The sequence below is a fragment of the Solea solea genome, chromosome 21, assembly GCF_958295425.1.
Source record: "Solea solea chromosome 21, fSolSol10.1, whole genome shotgun sequence".
In the NCBI taxonomy this organism is placed as follows: domain Eukaryota; kingdom Metazoa; phylum Chordata; class Actinopteri; order Pleuronectiformes; family Soleidae; genus Solea; species Solea solea.
Genome location: NC_081154.1, coordinates 1,023,494 through 1,042,873, shown reverse-complemented (window position 1 = coordinate 1,042,873; position 19,380 = coordinate 1,023,494). Strand labels below are relative to the sequence as shown.

General features: G+C 42.1%; 1 protein-coding gene across 1 annotated transcript; it reads right to left on the bottom strand.

Annotated features, from left to right (window-relative positions):
- Positions 1 to 1,150: 1,150 nt before the first annotated feature.
- gsg1l2b (gsg1-like 2b) lies at positions 1,151 to 11,240 on the bottom strand. Its single transcript, XM_058620206.1, has 5 exons — positions 10,658 to 11,240; positions 9,691 to 9,738; positions 6,979 to 7,131; positions 3,482 to 3,593; positions 1,151 to 3,381 (listed from the first exon to the last, which is right to left on the bottom strand). Exons 1-5 carry the CDS (start codon positions 10,956 to 10,958, stop codon positions 3,081 to 3,083), a joined length of 915 nt encoding a protein of 304 aa, XP_058476189.1. The 5' UTR covers positions 10,959 to 11,240; the 3' UTR covers positions 1,151 to 3,080.
- Positions 11,241 to 19,380: the final 8,140 nt, after the last annotated feature.

The following is a 19,380-nucleotide window of genomic DNA, read 5'->3' as shown; positions in this document are numbered from 1 at the left end:
GAGGAGAATCTTTATACGAGCTCAGATTTGACTGAGTGGTTTTTGTATTCTTGAATAATGAATGTGGATAAAATGCATGTGGGGGGAACCGGTGTGTGGATGACTCGCCTCTTCGCCTGAGTCTGGACACTGCGAGAACCACACGACTGTGCTGCTCTGTGCAGTAACAGTAAATACAGAGTGGAGGGAAAACCAAAACCAGAGCGGGTGAAATGATTTCTCTGGATGTGACGTCTGAAGCGTTGAGGCTTTGCTGTGTTAGTGGCCAGCTTACAGGGTTGTCTTGTTTTCAGTTTGCATGTATTTGCACTAGTTTGAAAGCATAAGAAATAAAAGTATTTTTCATTTTAACACACGCCTCATTAGTCACTTCGTCCTGGATTCAGCTCCAACGAGTAAAAACCTGGATTTACAATCTCATTTAATTCAAATTTTATCAACATTAAAATCACCTCAGAGCTACAAAATGGTGTCCCTAATAATGTGAACCATGAAGTTAATGCAATAACAAACATGTATACATTTCCAGTTCCAGTGAGGAGACACCGCCCTCTGGTGGACAATGAATGAAACACCCGGGAGAACATTGAGCACAAAATCCTAGTAAAAACATGTTTCTTTATTACTATTATTATAATACTTCCTTATGATTAACACTTAAATTAAATCTCATATAAAGTTGTATTCATAACAATAAATTAGGCAGCAAACAAACTTTTAACAACAAAGAAAAAAACACACAACAGTCCATGCTTCACTGTAATCTGAGGAGATGAAACTGATTATTTAGAATAAACCAGATTTAATCGACACTGTGTTTCATTAAGAAATGAACAAACAAATAAATAAAGCACATAAATAATAATAATACACATTTTCAAATGCACTTAAAAAGTTCCTGTATGTGACAACAATCTCACTCTGGTCAGTCAGCACAGACAGTGTGAGTCAAACGTTTGACACTGACAGGTTTTGGCAGTTTGCACAGACATGAGTTTGCATGTTTCCTCTAAAGCGGTCGTTAAAGTCGGAGCGAGACGTCGTGGACGTGGATCATGCTGCTCTAAGTAAAAGGCACTCAGCGCGGCCTGCAGGCATCGTCCGGAACTCCACGGTAAATCCTCAGGTGTCCTTCAGTGAGTGGATCCACAGCGAGACACAGAAACAGCCAGAAACACAAAATAAGGGGAGCAGAGACTCAGGAGATTAAACATAATCATAATCTCATTCTCCCTCTGAGCAGATTGTTAAAACTTCACAAAAGGGTCACGTATGAAAATCTACATCACTTTAAGTGCACACTGTGTTAAAGAACACGTTTAAAAATGTCACATCATGAACCAAAGCGTCGATTTAACACCACAGCACACAGGACTTGTTGATCCACTGCTGCCTCTAGTAACCAAGTTCACATGTGTTATTTTTGTGACTTCTGTTTTTGAATGACTTTGTTTGGAGTTACCTCAGTGACACAAACTGACCACACGAGGCAGCAGTAGAATGGCAGCTACGAGCTAAAAACGATGATTTTCTCTCTGGAGTTTGGTGCAGGAGAGTGAGTCTAACGATCAAGTGACAAACATCAGACTTCCGTGAGCCTTTAGTCAAGTGGCTCTTTTCTTTGTTTACCTGCAAATCAGTGCTGATTCTGCTGTGTCAGTATACGTCATTAAGCTACCTAATGCTATTTGGTTCACGTGTGAGAGGCAGTGTGTCGTCACTTCAGTGACAACGTTACATTTGAAATGTGTATCTACACCTGGAGGTCGCAGACACACACACACACACACAACTACAGGTTCTTCAAGGAATACAATCCAACAGGCAGTGACCGACGAAGCCTGTGGGCCATTAGCATATGTGCTATAGTTGATCCTATCACCATCTTCTTCTTCACTGAGCTTCTTCTTCATCTTCGTAGTCTTGGATTGGTTTGGTCCTCAGAAATCCTCAGGGTTTCTCTGTCCTGCTCCAACACACCTGATTTTCAGCTAAGCTTCTGCTGATGAGCTGATTATTTGAATCCAGGTGTGTTGGAGCACGGAAACATGTAAAACCTGCAGGAGAGTGGATTCCCAGGACCAGGATTGAGAAACCCTGCATTAGCACACCACTTTAGAGCCAAAGCAGCAGGCTCAGGGGTGCTATTTGTAGCATTTTTAGCATCAACACATCATTTCTGACACATGACAATTAAAATAAACAGCTAAGAGCTCAATCTTCAGGTTGCGGTGTACACTTTAAAAGTATTTATGATGGAGTTTGGAAGAGAATTGCAACAATAGATGCAAATTCAACCAAACTGAGCTAATAGCTAGCAGCTAATGTCATCCGCTTCAGTCTCCTGTACACAAAGCTAACATTTAAATGGGTTTAAATTCATTATACTTAAATAAATCATCATTAATGTTGATTTATGGCGACATCTTTGGAAATTCATACTTTTAAATTACAAATGCTCTCTCAGCTCTGTGTGGACTGAGAATATGAAAAATATGGAGGATAAGAGGATTGAATGTCAGCTAACATGTTACAGTGACATTAACGTTAATTTAGAGACTTTTCTGGTCAACCAAACATAATAGAATGACAATTAAGTAGTTTATCTTATCTTTTAAACAAACAATCTTGTGAATTAAAGACTGATTTTTGTGGTTAGTGACCAGAAACATGTCTCAAAAGGAATGCTAATGCTAAATTCTAACCCATAAGCTTACGTTTCCCTCCATTTTCTTTCAAATCTGTACGATTCAGCGATATAATCCTCGATGTAAGTCCACAGCGAGTTGTTTACACATTCTGCTTTAACACATATTACACCTGTGGTCACATTTATGCTAAAGTTTCAAGCTAAAATTAGGATGTGTGAGGTAAGCATGGTCGCTAATAAAATATGAAGCGTTTCATCAATATTATTTAAATATTTAAACAAAGACATGTTAGAAATGTGAGCTGTTTTCAAACGCTAATGCAGATTTAACCACACAAAACCTGGACTGAGGTCTTTTTCTATTTAAAATAATCATCGCTGCATCCGACTGAACACGACACTGACACACATTAAGAAAGAAATGGCTCCTCTAGCAGTACTGCTCCCCCTGTGGGACGGGCAGGTCGTTGAGGTCCAGGAAGATGGACGTGTCGGAGAGCTTGCGGCCGTTGGACGACAGGTCCAGCAGCTCCTCGGCCGTGCTCGGCACCGAGCTGATGTACATGTCCCACACTTGCTCCGGCGAGTCCAGCTCCAGCAGCTTCTGCTTGATCTTCAGGTTCTTCTCGATGTTCCTGCGCTTGTGCTTGAACTCCAGGATGGTCTTGGTGTAGCGGTTGATGGTGGTGACCGAGGACGCCATGCACGCTGTGAAGGAGCTCCACGCCAGACTGAGAAAACGAGCGACACACGTGGTAAAATCATTGATTTTATTTCAAATGACTGGTTCCACAGAGTGTGGACGTGTGTCAGGACCGAGTGTAAACTCACATGTACGACCAGCTGTAGTCCCAGGTCTGAGGTTTCCAGTCTTCTGGGCCCAAACTGACAGTCAGCTGGAAAGCAGTGGTGAACATCATGTGGGCCACCATACCAAGCAGACCTGGATTTAACAAACACCTTTTACTTCATTTGTACGTGTAAATATGTGAAATAAACTTCTTTAACTGAACTTGTGGTTCATGTAAAAATGTTTATTAAAATAAAATGAGCTCTTACGGACGTATATAGATAGTATACATGTGCTTTTGTGGTTATTAGTCATCATGTTTCCATATATAAAAAAAGTGTAATTCCTGCATTAAAGACCATTTTCTGCACTTATACAAAGCAACCACATGGTGGCAGTATAACACAAGCAGAGGCTGAAGACCGAGCTCACTGTAAACCCGGCTTTCTTTGACTGCTGTGCAGTTACTCCGATATGTTTAATTCACATTTAAATCTCTATGAATTGAATTGATTTCTATTGTGATAAAACGTATTTTAATGATATTTGTGTGCTTGACCTTTGGGATTTTGCATCTATATATAAGGTGTTGTGTGAATAAATGCTGCTTATTTACTCTTTTTCTTTTGTGTCTTTAGTTTCCATCAGCGCTGCTGTTTTTATGCACAAAAAATAAAATGGAAAATACATGAAAATCTGCATAAAAGTCAGTGAGTCGGTTGAAGGAGGAGGAGAAAAGTTTTATATAAAATGGAATCTGGGGAAAATGTTGAAAATTGCCTGGTGAATTGCAGCACGGCAATCTCACCCAGAAGAAAAGAGAAGAAAAGAAAAGGAAGATGAAACAAATCAGCAGTTTGCGTCATCTGTCTCCACCAAACTGGGTTTGTTAAAGATGAAGATTTAAGACTCTGATTGATTTGCACACACACACACACACACACACACACACACACACAAGTTTCCTGCAGTTTATCACAAACTGAACTAAGAACTTTTTTGTTTTGGCTATAAAAACCAGCACTGGGTGATTTTGTGCTCCGTTGCCGCAGCAACTTAATAAAAAGTGTCGGGGGACAAAAGTGCTGCCGTAACACAAACTGTAAAACTAATCACCCACAACTGAACCTCATCTCAACAGACACACAAAGACAAACTGTGTCTTTCTGCCACGTCACAGCGTCACACGCGGTCTCTCCATCACGACTGACACGTGAAATAAAGTTTATATTATGATCTAATTACAATAAACTTGTCTAAATGTCTTCCTTCATTCACACGTTTTATGAGCACATTAAACTCTGGGAGCGTAAATCCGGCCTCGGTGTGAACTTCATTCCTAATTTCTCTTTTATGCTAAACAGCTCAGTGCACTCGACGAGCGAGTCGTGAATGAATGAGAACATGAACACATGAAGACATGAACACGAGGTCTAAAGGTTCTGTTAAAGCTAACTTACTTAGCGCACCCTGCATTCCCCGTCATTACGAGTTAAAGTCAAACGTCGTCAAACGTCGTGTGGTTATGACGGTGACTTTACTCGCGCCGTCTGTGAGACTCAAACTAATGTTATTTTAAATGTGTTTTACACTGTTAAAAATGTTACAATTTAACACAAAATCTGGTGTTCGTGTACAGCTACAGTGTTTTTCCTTCAACGCGCTATTTTAACACGTGGGAAACTGTAAATATGCCAGATGTTGGCAGTGATTCTGGTTACAGGATCATTTTCTGCTTCTTTTATGGTTAAAATAAGCAAATGGTGAACGAGTGAGTGCTTCTGCTTCCTTTTTGTCGACGATTTCTCTCACTTTTCCCATTTCTGGCAGTTATTATTCAACCGTTGACGTCACAAACGTGTGACGCAGCGCTGTGATTGGACGATTGTTCCCACCAAAGTCTTGAGGGCTACCGTAATGACAAGTATACGGGCGCAATTCAAGCTCCATTTCTCTGCTTTCCAGTATCCCGTCATCCATCTTCTACTGCTTCATCCTCCACATGAGGGTCTCTGATCGCCACTCCATAGTTTTTGACTTTTCTAGACATCGCAAACGGTCTAGAGGAGTTACGGTAATGAGATAAAGGCACTTTCCCATTACACAGTTTGAGCTTTGGTATCAGTCACGTTGTCTTCCACGACTTCAGAGTTCCTCATCAACGTGGACGGAGTCGTCATAGCAGCGGCTGTGGTTTTATAAAACTAGTGACTGACCGTCAGACCGTGGACGGTCAGTCCGAGGACACCACGGAGACTCACTCGGAGACACCTGTCCAACCGGCAATCAGGTCTGTGGTGTCAGACTTCAGAGAAGCCATCGCTCTTTAGGACACAAGTGGGTGTCATCATCAGAGACGACGGAGACGACCATCGTACCACAATCAACAAGATCAAGATCAGGAAGTGCCTTCACAGCTGGAAAATACTTGATTCCAATTTTGACTCAACAAATATAACAAAAACAGGGAGAAAAAAACCTTCAGAGTCTTTAGTTCTGCTTCCACGCTTTAGGCATTTCAACAGTCGCAGCCTCTCAGTCCCTGAGAAGATTTCCAGCCGTCTCTCTCTCCCTCTCTGTCTCCCCCTCTCTCTCTGTGGGTGAAGGAATTAACAATGACCTTCTCTCTAATCCACTCCTGTGTGAAAACGATCCACCGCACTCTGAGAGATTAAACAGCAGTGAAGTGTTTTCACTGACTCCACAGGTTTAAGACTGTAATAATCTGCATATAAAGGGATCAGCAGAAAAAAACAATAATCTCTCAGCATGTTCAGACTCTGCTGCTGTGAACGATCCAGTCCTCGCTTTGATTTCAGATTAAAGAACAGAGTCGTGAGATCGCCTTTGATCTTGTTGGCGTGTGAAGTGATGAACAGGTTTAATCTCTTTGATGTTTCCTGTTTTACAGTAAATTAGCAGTAAAGTCTTCATTATAACGACGTTTAATGACGGGAAACTGACGTTTCTCATTTAGTGACTTCTGTGTTTGAAATCCTTCATTCTGATTTTCCTCAGTGACACAAACTGACCACACGAGGCAGCAGACGTCCAGCGGCTCACTGTGCGCCAGTGAGCTTAAAACGCTGATTATCTCCATGGACTTTGGTGTGAGAGAGTGAGCGGTTTACAAACTTGACGCGGAAAGACGTAGAAACCTCCTAGAGGAGAAGCCGTCGTCTTGTGGTGGTTTTCTCAACACGCCGCACGGAACCGGACGCAACGTGGCCGAGTTTCACCGTTAAATTCAGAGCTTCGTGTGGACGAGAGCCGCTTGCGGCGGTACTTTAGCATGACGCAGCTCCCCTGAAGTTAGCGGTGAAACTTGTCACGCAGCATTCGGGCCATGCTTTATAGACACCGCTGCCATGTTTGTAAAGCAGCGCAAACACGCGGGTTTCATGTTTTAAAGCAAAAACTGCTCTGAGAAAGTCGGACCAGCGCGTGAGAGTCGCATTCTGCTGTCTCGACACTAGATGTCACTAATTCTTAGACATTGTAATGGTTAAACTCCACTGGTCGCCGTGACGCCACTAACCTGACAGCACAGTGAATATGGCGGCGAAGGCGTTGAGCTTGAGGCCGTTGATGACGTTGCCAAACTGACACACCTCTATGGACATGAGGATGCCCCCGGTGGCCAGGAGGAGGATGTACAGGCACTCTGCCACGATGCACAGCCACAGCACTCCTGTGGAGGAAAGAAGAGAAAAAAAATACATATTCATGCTCATGTGGGAGGCAGGGAGGAATGATGGAGTGAGTATTAAGATGGGAGGAGAGAGCGATGGGGGGAGGGGAAGAGTGAAGGTAAGCAAGGGCAAAAGAGAGAGGAGAGAAGGGAGGGAGGGAGGAAGGAGGGGAAGGAGAATGAGTCAGGAAGCACGGACCGGTGACCCCGTCGCACATATCATTAACCTTCACAGTCACAGAGAGGAAATACGATCCACGCAGAGACGCTCGCGCCTCACAAATATCACCACGTTCAAAAAACACCCAAATATATAGTGGAATAGTGAGGTCAATTAATCACGAGGGTAAATTATTATGAATTTAGAGAACAGGAAAAACATTTGGATTGAATTGGAGGACGATTTAGTGAGAGACATTTGATTTCTTCTCTCTTCAGGGTCAGAGTCTCAGGTTTGTCGTTTCCTCTGGTCCAACACACTCTGAAGAATCTATTTCTGCTGGGATACGTTTATCTGGACATTTCATGATGTTGTGGGTTCTCTGTGTTTGTATGCAGCAAAAAATAGGCGTGACTTATTAGTGACAAATACACACCAATGAAACACATTTTATTGGAATATTTCCTTCCTCACGCTCACGTTTCATAGAGGGTTTGACTTTTTGAAGTTGTAGAAGAGAAAGACGACTGAAATCAGGGATGGACAGAATCACTGGATTGGACATTGGACGGATACAAATGTAAATAATGTGAATTTACGCCGTAAATAAGTGAATAAAGTCTCAAATCCTCTGACTACCCAAATTCTCTCATTACCCAATCGACTGATTGGTTAACTCGAGGTCAGACCACTGTCTCTAGGTACCTTACCAGAAAGGTGCCAAAGACTGGAACCTGAGGGTTTGTTTTTCGGTGGGATTAACTTTAAAAGAAAGTTCGTGTTAACTTACTTTCTGTGAATTTCGTCAGAGTTTCCAATCACGACCCTGTTCATCGTGGTTTTCTGCCCAAAATCAAGTGTCAAACTATTGGGAATCGGTATCAGTCAGTATCAGTATCAGTATCAGTATCGGTCCAATACTGGTCAAAATCACTGGATGAATCCACAATCCAAAACTTCTTTATATATCACATGCTTCACTGTGCACATGAGTGAACAACAATGTTTGTGAATTATATCTTTGCAATGACTCGGCATAAATGTGTCGCTAACAGCTTCATACGTTAATAAATGTTTAAAATCATCGTATCGGACTAACATCGGCCATTTTGAAGCCTTGGGTTTGGTGTTTTGTCCACAATCATATTTGGAAGAACCGCAGAACAACGCCCCCTACAGCATACTTCCTGTTTTCATCACCCGTTTATGACAATTACATAAGAATACTGTTCGTCCATTTTAACAGAGTCTAAGACCAGAAGCACAATCCTAAAATACTTTTTAATGTATTTTTTTTTCTTTACAAATGTTTGTTCTTGTACAATTTAGTTAGAAGAAAAACACATAATATGATTTAGAAACGAGGACGTCAACAAAAACCACGTTTGTTTAAAGTCCACTTTGAGAGCTGAAAGGTTTTCTGGGAAACAGATGTGTTTAATCTCTTAATGCACACGAGGATCATCGTTATTATTATTATTATTAATAAAGTTCTTTTCATGATAAAAAACGTTTCCGCTCAAATTGTTTTATGACTCTGACGAAAGAACGAAACAGAGAGCGAGACTCCAGAGTCCAGACGAGGTGATTGACTAACTCACGGATTGACTGAGACGACACTTAACTTATTACCAAACAGTACGAGCGACGAGTTAATCCACAGCTGTGGATTAATCACATTACACGTAAGAAAAGACACCGTTCAGGAACGATTGTTTGTGACGTGTCACTTCCAGGTTTGATGAAGGAAGAAAATCCTTCTGGCTTTTTGTAAAAAAACTACATCTAAAGGTCCAGAGAGTAACATTTAGGAGGATTTAATCCCAGAATAGACAATACCACGTATAAGTATGTTTGTTTCAGTGTATAATAATCCCTTTAAATTTTAAATAATTAGGTTTTTGTATTTTATTTTGTAATTTTCAGTAAGGGTCATGCTTTTCAAATCTGCCATCTTGTGCCGCGATGTTTCTACATCAGATTGGGATTAGGCTAAATTTACATAATTTGTAAATTATATGAGGTAGTGACACATTATTAACACCTGGTTTCGCCAGCAGGACAAATAATAATAATAATCCACACCTTCGTTTGGGTATATTCTCTGGGAATTCTTGATCGTCTGTTGCCTCCTTTGATAATTTAACATGTTTATTTTGTTACTTTGGTGTTTGAAAACCTTAGTTTGGATTAAGATAAATGACATAATCTGAGCACACGAGGCAGCAGTAGACCAGCATGGAATTTGGTGTGGGAGCGTTAAAGTTTAAACAAAGAGATAAAACATCAAATATACTGTTAATACATAATAAACATTGTGTCCCGGCTCAATATAATATATATACTCAAGCTCCGCCCACTCCCCTACGGACGAAACATGACACAAAAATCATTCTTACCTCTTTCATTGGAAGGTGCGACGTTAAGGAAACTCCGGCAGTTTTCACCTGTAACAAACACAGAGGACACAGAGGACACAGTGGACACACGTCAATGACAGGGACAGGACAGGACACAGATACTCAGGGACGTCCCTGCAACGTAATCCCTTGTTTTATTCCCCCCAGAGTAGAACAGGTGGATTATTTTCACTTATACGACACGGATCAAAAATGTCTAAAGTTTAATCCAATCCGTGTTTAAGGGATTTGTACAATAATGAATGAATGGATGAATAACAATGTCCCCGCTGTCACGTCCCCCCCCCCCTGTCTGGAGACAGTTAAGTGGGGGAGGGAGGAGCTCACAGATGATTTTTCCTGGAAGTGAACACATGAATCACACGGACACTTGTTCATTTACAGTAACTCATAACATTTCCTCTCAATATCCTGATGTTAAAAAAATGGTTTTCTGCTTTAATAAGATGATAAAACTTTGAAATTCAATTCTGGGATTAATTAATCTCAAACTGGAGAGTGAGTGTGTGTGTGTGTGTGTGTGTGTGTGTGTGTGTGTGTAGAAAACAGGAGGAAACGTTTGAGGGATTATTTCATGGTTTAGTCTGTGAGACACAGACACTCTGGTCCCAGGACCTGTATCAGGACCAGAATCAGTCATAGTAATAGAACTAGAGTACCAACATCAACACAACATCAACACCAGTATCAGAACTATAGTACCTAGTATCAGCACCAGCACCAGCATTAGTATAGGTGTCAGTAGAAATATCAGAACCAGTATCAGTATCAGTACAAGTATCAGAACCAGTATCAGTACCAGTACCAGTATCAGTAACAGTATGAGCACCACCATCAGGACTAGAGTACCATTACCAGTGCCAGTTCCACAACCAGAACCAAAATAAGTCCCAGCATCAGTACCAGACCAGAGTCTCTGTGTCTCTTTGTCAGATTGAGGACCTACCGCTCATGTTGATGTTCTGCTCGCACGAGAACCAGATCCCGGTGTGGAACTTCCTCATCACGTACTTGTCCTCGCCGGTCTCCCAGATGTACTGGACCAGGCGCGTGTCGTTGATGTTGGAGCTGTTGAACCTGATGCAGAAGCTCTGCTTGGTCGTGCCCGGCCCGGTACAGAACGGCTTCACCACTTTGCGCGTGCCCTCGCACCAGTAGCTGGTGGTGAGCGCGGACACCGCGAGGAACAGCGCGAGGAAGTTCAAGGTGAGCGCCAGAGACGCTCTCCGCCGCCGGTCAATGCCCATACCGAGCACCGAGAGACCGGCACAGACCGGCACGGATCGGGAGAGACCGGGAGAGTCCGGAGGAGAACGCCCCGGAAACTTAATCCACTCGTTTTGTGGTGACACCGGACTGTAGCGGCTCCTCTCCTCTCCCTCTCAAATCCTCATAATCCGGTTAATCCCGTCAACATGTCCGCGGCAGCCAATTTCCACAGCCACGAGACCGTGGAGCCAAAAAACACACGAGAGTCTTCTTCACTTCTCTTCTCACATCTGACGCTGCTGAGCAGCTGAGTCTGTCATTATGTAGCACGCGCACAGACACACACGTGCACACACGCGCGCACACACACACAGACACACACGCGCACACACATGCTGGTTTCACGCACTTTGTGAGAACCCTCATAGACATAAGGCATTCCTTAACCCCTTACCCTTACCCTTACCATAACTACTAATTAGTGCCTTACCCTAACCTTTAACCTTTAACCTCACCCTAACCTAAATCTAATGCTTTACCTAACCCTTAACCCACATGTGTCAAACTGGTGGCCCGGGGGCCACATGTGGCCCTCCAATCAATGACATGCGGCCCGCCCACCACTGTGCGAGGTGATGGAATAGAGACAGAATATAAGACTAAATGTATTTGCCGGCAATATTTTTATAATAGTAATAAGACATTGGGTTGTAATTATTGTTTTATTAAATGTATTACACTCAACATGAAATGACAGATATTTACGCTGTTTTAATCACAATTATCCTCGTCATTATTTGCTAAATGTTCAATTTAATTCTCTGTTTTTGTGCATCATAAATATGTTTTTATTGTGAATCATTTTATATCAAAACAAGAACTTTTACTTTGCAATTCTGTCCAATATCATAATGAATATCTTATATTGCCCATCGGCTACTAAATAGTTGTTTTTTCCACTTTTTTTTCTTCAATGTCGGCCCCCGCTTGAGTTTGACACCTACATATTATTATTATTATTATTATTATTATTAATAATAATAATAATAACAATAATAATAATAATAATACTAATATTATTATTATTATTATTATTATTAATAATAATAATTATTATTATTATTAATAATATAATATATTAATAATATAATATACTAATATATTAATACTATAACTATTATTATATTATTATATAATATAATATAATAATAATAATAATAATAATGACGATGATAAATGAGAAATAATCTGCATTAAAACATAAAAACATGATTTATTTCTGGGTTCTGTAACATGTGGGAGCAGAACATGAGCCCACGAGAGGAGAGAGAAAATAACTGCAACACACAGATAACAACCACCAGGGGGACGCGTGTGTGTGTGTGTGTGTGTGTGTGTAAACATCCAGACCATAGTCACCAAATATCTGCTCCAGCTTTTCTTTATCTGAGGATATTCAACACATTCTGATGTTCATCAGTAATTTCCTCCAAACTGTGGATATGAAAATACTGACGACACCACAACAACTCTGTCTGTGTGTGTGTCTGTGTGTGTGTCTGCCTGTGTGTCTGACACTTCCTGTCATAAACACGGACCTTGTCAGGACCTGCAGTCCTCACGGAGACCAAAACCTGGTCCTAATGAAGCAGAACCTTATTTCTTTATAGGAACTGGTTATGTTTAGGACTAAGATTTTATTAGTCTGTCCAAATGAATTAACGTCTGTGCAGAGTCCTTAAAAGGAAAGCTGTGTGAGCCTGTGTGTGTGTGTGTGTGTGAGCCTGTGTGTGTGTGAGCCTGTGTGTGTGTGTGAGGGGTTGTGGAATTGCAAACGTGTGTCCCATGAGATGGAAAGCCATCATTTTACCTCCTTGGCCCCTCCCCCTCCTTCTGACCTATGACTCCCCCATCTCACACACACACACACACACACACACACTCACACACTCACATTCATTCATGTGTGTGTGTGTGTGTGTGTGTGTGTGCGCGTGTGTGTGTGTGTGTGTGTGACTCCCAGGGCCTCCACAGATGATCAATAGTGGGGCTGCAGTGTCTAAAGTGCATGAATTTGACACACTGTGTTTGATCCTCGGGGCTGTTATCTTGATCTGAGGCTCTGTGTCACCTTCAGGAAGATCTACAGAGCAGCTGAGGAGGAGGAGGAGGAGGAAGAGGAGGAAGAGGAGGAGGAGATTTAAGATTCAACATGTTTATTGGTCGTTTTTTCACTCGGGCCACAGAGGAATTCTGCTCCAAGAGAGGAGAGAAATAAAAAAATAGTCAAAGTAACGAGGATACGACAGGAAATGTGACACGATACATCGGGGTGGAATTGATCGGTTTTTATCAATATCAATGCCATTGTCCATTCTGCTTATCAATCCAATTCCTTATCAATTCTCTTATCGATTCTCGAGTAGTTCATCGAATGGAAAAAAGACTTCTGCAGCAAAAGCAACCATTTTATTTTATACACAAGACTGTGAACATACTGAACAACACCATGACAAGATTTAGACTGAGATTTAGACTGAGACCATAATAATAAACAGGAATAGAAATGTGATACAAGCTAAATGCTTCATGCTATATTACAGCTTAACGCTTAAGTTACGTTACCGTCGTCAACGGACGTCGCTGTGGAGCTTTGACCAGAGACGTTACTCGTCACTCGTACGCAGGTGGTCAAACACGTGACATTCATGTTGACAGATGTTTCAACATGTTGCGAGTACTTGCACAGTTACACGATATTAACGTATTGTACTGATTACAAGCGGCAGAATTTTCTGCCTGTTTGGTGAAATGGAGCCAGACTGTGGATCTCTTTCTCCTCGTGTGGTGTGAAGAGCCGAGTCGTCGCAGAGCGTGACGGAAATGTACCGCAAAATTTCAGGGGAACCGAAAAAAACGTCATGCAGTGAAATGAGAGAATCGTTAAGAACAATCGATAACGTTGGAGGCGTACAAAAACTATAAAACCATTTTTAGTCAAATCTGCAAAAAGGTAATATCTTTTCATTTCACTGATTTGTTCACAGAATCTTTCACTACTTCCTGTGTGACTATAAGTAGATTTTGGAACCAACAATGGTTGAACCCTTGGCAGAGGTGTGTTCTCTCTGAGTGATCTTGTGTCTAATATTTTTGGTAAATTATTCAAAGACAAAGTTAAATAATGATCATTTATATCAAATTAGAAGTTTTGATGCCTTTGCCGCGCCCTTGATAAAAGGATCTCAGGTGTCTGTGTTTATGAATATGTGGAGGACGTCGCGCCACAGAGACACACGGAGATAAACGCTGGAGACGTCGCTCGCCGCTCGCTCCCACGCCCTGAAAGTCCTACGTTTTAAACATGATTTATTTATTTGTGTGTGTTTACATTTGTATTTGTCAAAGCTGATAAAGCACCCGCGCTGCTTTACTCTGAACACATTTACACTTGGAGCGTCGCGGCATAATATGGTTCACGTTCTCTTTATCTCGCTGTGAGACAACCTTTCCTGACTTCTGCATTTTTAGCTCCTGCTCTATTGCTGCCTTGTTTGGTAACTTTTTGTCCCTGAGGTAAATCTGGAAGAAGGATTTTCAAACACTGAAATCACAATGTAACACATTTATAACACACAGATCAACAACTGCTGTGTGCTGTGATGTAAAATCGCTGATTTTCTTTGGTGTGGGAGACTAAAAAGTGTGTTTAACTGCAAGATGAAGCAGTGAACATATCCCCCAGATATTGAAGACTTCAATAGGTTAAGATTTTATTAGGTTAGCCTTTGGTTTAGCTGTGAGCCTTAGACCTGCTGGTCCAAAATCGGTGCCTGACCTCATCAATGCTCTCCAGAACAAATGGACACAAAACCCAAATAGAAACCCTTCAACACTAAGAAGAGTGAACGATGGACCAACTCCATATTTAAGTCCTGTATATGTATTTTAATACGTTATTACGGTCCCTGATGGTCTAATGGTCAGACCTTACCTCATAAAACCAACTACATACAACGTCAAAACTTGAGATTAGGTAACAGGGACTGGATTAGGATTCTTCTTTGTTGATTCAGATTTGAACACTGAGCAAACACACCTTCACTTTCACTTGTTTTTTAAAAATCTACTAAATATGAAACATTCTGGCGACCAGTGCTCCCCATTTCATTTTAATTTGTGAATGCAGTTTACAAATTAAACTGCATCAATTAGCATTTAAATGCTAATTGATGCAGTTTTTGAGACATCTTACAATGCTAATTTATTAGTTAATTGAACCCAATTTTTAACTTGTACGGATCATTTAAGTCATCAGCAGCCGTCAGGATGAGAATGAGGGGATTGATTGTGATGTTAATGAGAAACATGAATAACGGTGAGTCATCGGCGTATTGTCGCAGTGTATTCTGGAGGCCTTTCTTCTAACAGGCTCATTTGAATACAAATGTATACACTTTATACGGCTATAAAGTAGCTTGAGCATCATTTAGCTGATTGAGTTAGACGTGAATACAGAGAAGGTTGCTGTGTTGTTTCTGTTTGATTAAAAAACTCACACACACTGAAATATGAGGAAGGTGAGTCGTCTCCTTTCCTCCGTTGACTCCTTTTACTTCCCATTAAAGACACTCACTAACGCCGCGACTCGATCATCACTGACAGTCTGTGGGCAACGAGGGCTGGACGATGTCGCCAAGCATATTAGCGCAATAATTCATTTAGCTGTAGTGAATACACTTTTAATTACATTTCCGAATGATTTGCTTCACAGTCGTGAGTCTGGTGGAGAGAGGGAGAGAAGTTTGAGGGAAATCTTGAATTGAACAAAGTCGAGTTCCCTCCCCTTCTCAGTTTAACGTCTTTAGCGAGCACATTTCTTCAGTAGCTTAGATGTTATGGAGCTTTCAAACAACACTTTTCACAAAGAAAACAACACTTTATGAATTGAGCAACAAAAATGAGCCACAAAATCAAAATACACAAATTGCAAAAATACAATTCTGTATTTTCGCCTTTTTTTGCGTTTACGCTCCCTCACTTGTTTCTTGCGCCGTGTCCCCTTGAACACAAAAACCAGACGTAAGCTGGTTTGTGACCAGCACTAACGGGGGCTAAAGGCTAAACTTGCTTATTTTTAACAGAGGGATTAAAACGAGCCTCAGCAGGGAGTCGCTCTCTCTCCTACCTGGAGGCTGTTGAGCGGAGAACATGCAGAAACCTCTTCTCCCTCTTCACTGTTTGACTTTCCTTGTGTTTCCCACTTTGACCTGAATGATCCATCAACCCACTGCCTCAATTATGTGCTGTGTGGAAGTTTCCTGGACATCACTCGCACGGCTCATCTCACGCACCTCCACCGGCCAGAGCAGAGGTCATCCTCTTATCGCCGTGTCCCCTGGTTATCTCTTCTCCTTCGTGTTTCCCCATCGCTGACGCTCCGGCTGAATATTAGCGCCTAGAATGACTCACTGCACTGATGTGTCTCATTTGGTGAAGGTGAGAGAATGCATTTCTTTTGCCTCTCAGCGATCTGTTTGTGTGAGTCGTAAAATGCCAACGTGGGTTGTAACAGGGTTTGTTACACGGAGTGCGTCCGTCTCCCTGTCTGCGCGTCTGTCATTGCTGAATGTCACAGCTTCTCCTCCTAATACACTAATCCCACCTCAGGTACGAACTCATTGTCGCCTAAATGAGATTTACGGCTGACAATAACGTCCAGAGAGCGGCGCGCACTCGTTACCTCCCCCTCGGCTAATTGAGACGCTTGCCGACATCCTCCTCTGGGCCAGTTTGTGGGAGTCATTATCCCAGCTCGTGCTTTGTGGAGTTCAACAGTCCATCATTAATCAACACTAAACGCGCTGCATTCACTTTTCCTTCAGGCCGTTCAGGCTGAGAATGGATGAAGAAATTTAAGACTTTTTATTGGCTTAAGCTTTAATTATCCATAATTGTTCCCTAGAGGTAAAATCACATATCACATCCCAGACAGGACTAATTACATCTCTGTCTCTTTATTAGTTTGAATCGCAAAACTGCTCAAACGTTTGATTGACAGGCTTCAAACTTGGCGGGCTACTTTTATAAGGGCACCAGCGAGTGCAGTCTGGCAGGAGTGCAACAGATAAATCGCTAAAGGAGCCGCGTCCACATGCCTAGAAGAAGCTCGTGCCAGCTGATGTCACGCAAACCAAGCAACCTCTTCAGACACTAGACAGCACATAAATCACGCCTGTGCGGCAGAGAAGTCGTCTCTTCTCTGGCTGTTTTCATCATAAAAGTGAAGCGTAAATACCGTTTGTGCCAAAACAGATGGTAACAGGCTAACGGGAGAACATTTTACCAGGTCCCCACAGATCCAGAGAGACGGCAGAGGTGAATCACTGCGATGAAACGGCCTCACACCGAGCAGAGGAAGACAGGATTTTGTGGTTAGCTCTTGGTAAATCATGGACTCAGACTAGACGAGACACTTACCCGTAGAATTCTTTCAGGGTGTTTGTCACAAAGCCAAATTGAGTCCATTTGTTTCCCTGCAGGCTCTTGTAAACCTTCGGTGACTCTCATGGAGTAAAGATGAAGGGGAAGTTAATCATGAAGTTGAAGATGTCAGGATACTGCGGGTCTGGAATAATAATGTCCTCAACACAAGTATCACATTTAGTCAGTCTGCGATACACATTTCGGTCGATCTCCATGGATTTAAAGGCACAGTGAACTCTGGTCCCATTCATTGTTGCTGTATCCGCCTGCCAACATGGCGGTTCATAGAAACGAGTCACTGCCAGTCCCTTGCACAAGCTTGCCTCCAACCAGAGTGACCCACATTGGTCCGACTTCATTGAGTCCATCAAAGAACTGGCAGACTGGGTGACCATCCTCCTTCCAACGGCAAGGCTGAATACTTGTTTTCCTCACGTCCAGACGTCCAGAGCTCAACAGAGAGAGGATATGCCAGGAAATGTTTAATGCAGCGGAGCCAGTTGAAGCCTGAGGACTTCACCAAGCGGGGATTGCACAAAATGCCCTGAACGCCAGTCAGCATTTGGATCGGTACCAGAAATAGGCTCTTCCACATCTGCGCATTTTCAAAAAAAGAACATGTTTCTTTGGTTGTGTAGAGCAGGAAAACAATGGTAGATCTCCAATTAACACCAGAACTACCAAGAAATTCATTGCTGAAATGTTGAAATTCAACATATAAAACCACGGGACTCGGCTTTTCCTAAATGTGTGTTTTCATTTTAACAATGTTAGAAATGGTAAGAAAAACTTGTTAGGGTGCGTTAAAAGAAGATATTGACCACCAATAGCAAATAGTTATATAAAGTTGCAAGTTTAATTTAATAATTACTAACGTTTCAGTACTAGACATTTTTATAATCAATTGTTTTAACAAATGTTAGTTTGCCCGATGACGTTCTAGTTCAGAAACTTTGCAGCAATAAAAAAGAATCACTCTTGCAACTTTAGACAGACGTGAAGAAGGTGCCGATACACAATAGGTGATTCATCACAAAGGTGCCATCTGGCTCTGTGGCCGACTTCCCAACGAGCTGATTTGGAGAAAGAATCTCATCCAATACCCCCCCCCCCCACACACACACACTCCTCTGACTCTTCCTTTGTTTTTCGGGAGGACAGTGCGAGTCTCAGGTGGTCGGGCACAATCACCAATTACACAGCAAATAGAAGCGTATCAGAAAAGCATCGGAGGGGGAAAAAACATCAAAGGCAGGCTGTTAGATGGTGACTGGCCAAATCTAGATGGAGGAGACGGTGGATTTTACCTCTGAGACTTTGCCGTGTATGAAGCAGGAGGATGAGGATACTGTACAGCTGCAGACATCGGCTCAGAGCGACGCTACAACTGCAGATGACGGAGGACGTGATGGGAAACATTTCTCAGCAGATGGAGGAGGACACCTGATTGGCTGCTTAATGAAAGACATTGACATCAAGTGTCGAACGATGTAATAAATGATTGTGTCAAAGGCGATTCGTTTGGGTTGCTCGTCAAAAGCAAATTGACGCGATGGGCCAATAGACAGAAGAGGTTATACGGGTAATTGACTTCGGCCGAAGAATACTGGGAATATAAAGGGTCGGTTCATGCAAATGGAAGAAAAACTGGCAACAGAGTCAGAGAGAAATTGATTAAATCCTGGGCAGATAAAACTAAATATGCCCGCATTTGTGTTTGATTCCAGATTCCTGGTTCACTTTAAGTTCCGACATTTTCTTTGGCTTCTCCTGTTAGGGGTCGCCAAAGCGGATCACTTGCCTCCATCTTGCCCAATCCCTGTCCTTTGTCTTTGGCTAACTGCCCTGCAGGCTTTAGATGTTTCCCTACTCCAACACACCTGATTCAAATGGTCATCAGCAAGCTCTGCAGAATCCATACGAATCCAGACCTATTCATTTGAATCAGGTATGGTTGGAGCAGGGGAACATCTA

What these genes read in the sequence shown, in the direction of transcription:
- gsg1l2b (XM_058620206.1), bottom strand. Translation starts at nt 10,958, where the DNA reads ATGGGCATTGACCGGCGGCGGAGAGCGTCTCTGGCGCTCACCTTGAAC. An exon ending in CGCACCTTCCAATGAAAGAG is followed by an intron (nt 7,132 to 9,690) that starts GTAAGAATGATT and finishes TTTCCTCCACAG; the next exon opens with GAGTGCTGTGGCTGTGCATC. An exon ending in GACTACAGCTGGTCGTACAT is followed by an intron (nt 3,382 to 3,481) that starts GTGAGTTTACAC and finishes TCGTTTTCTCAG; the next exon opens with TCTGGCGTGGAGCTCCTTCA.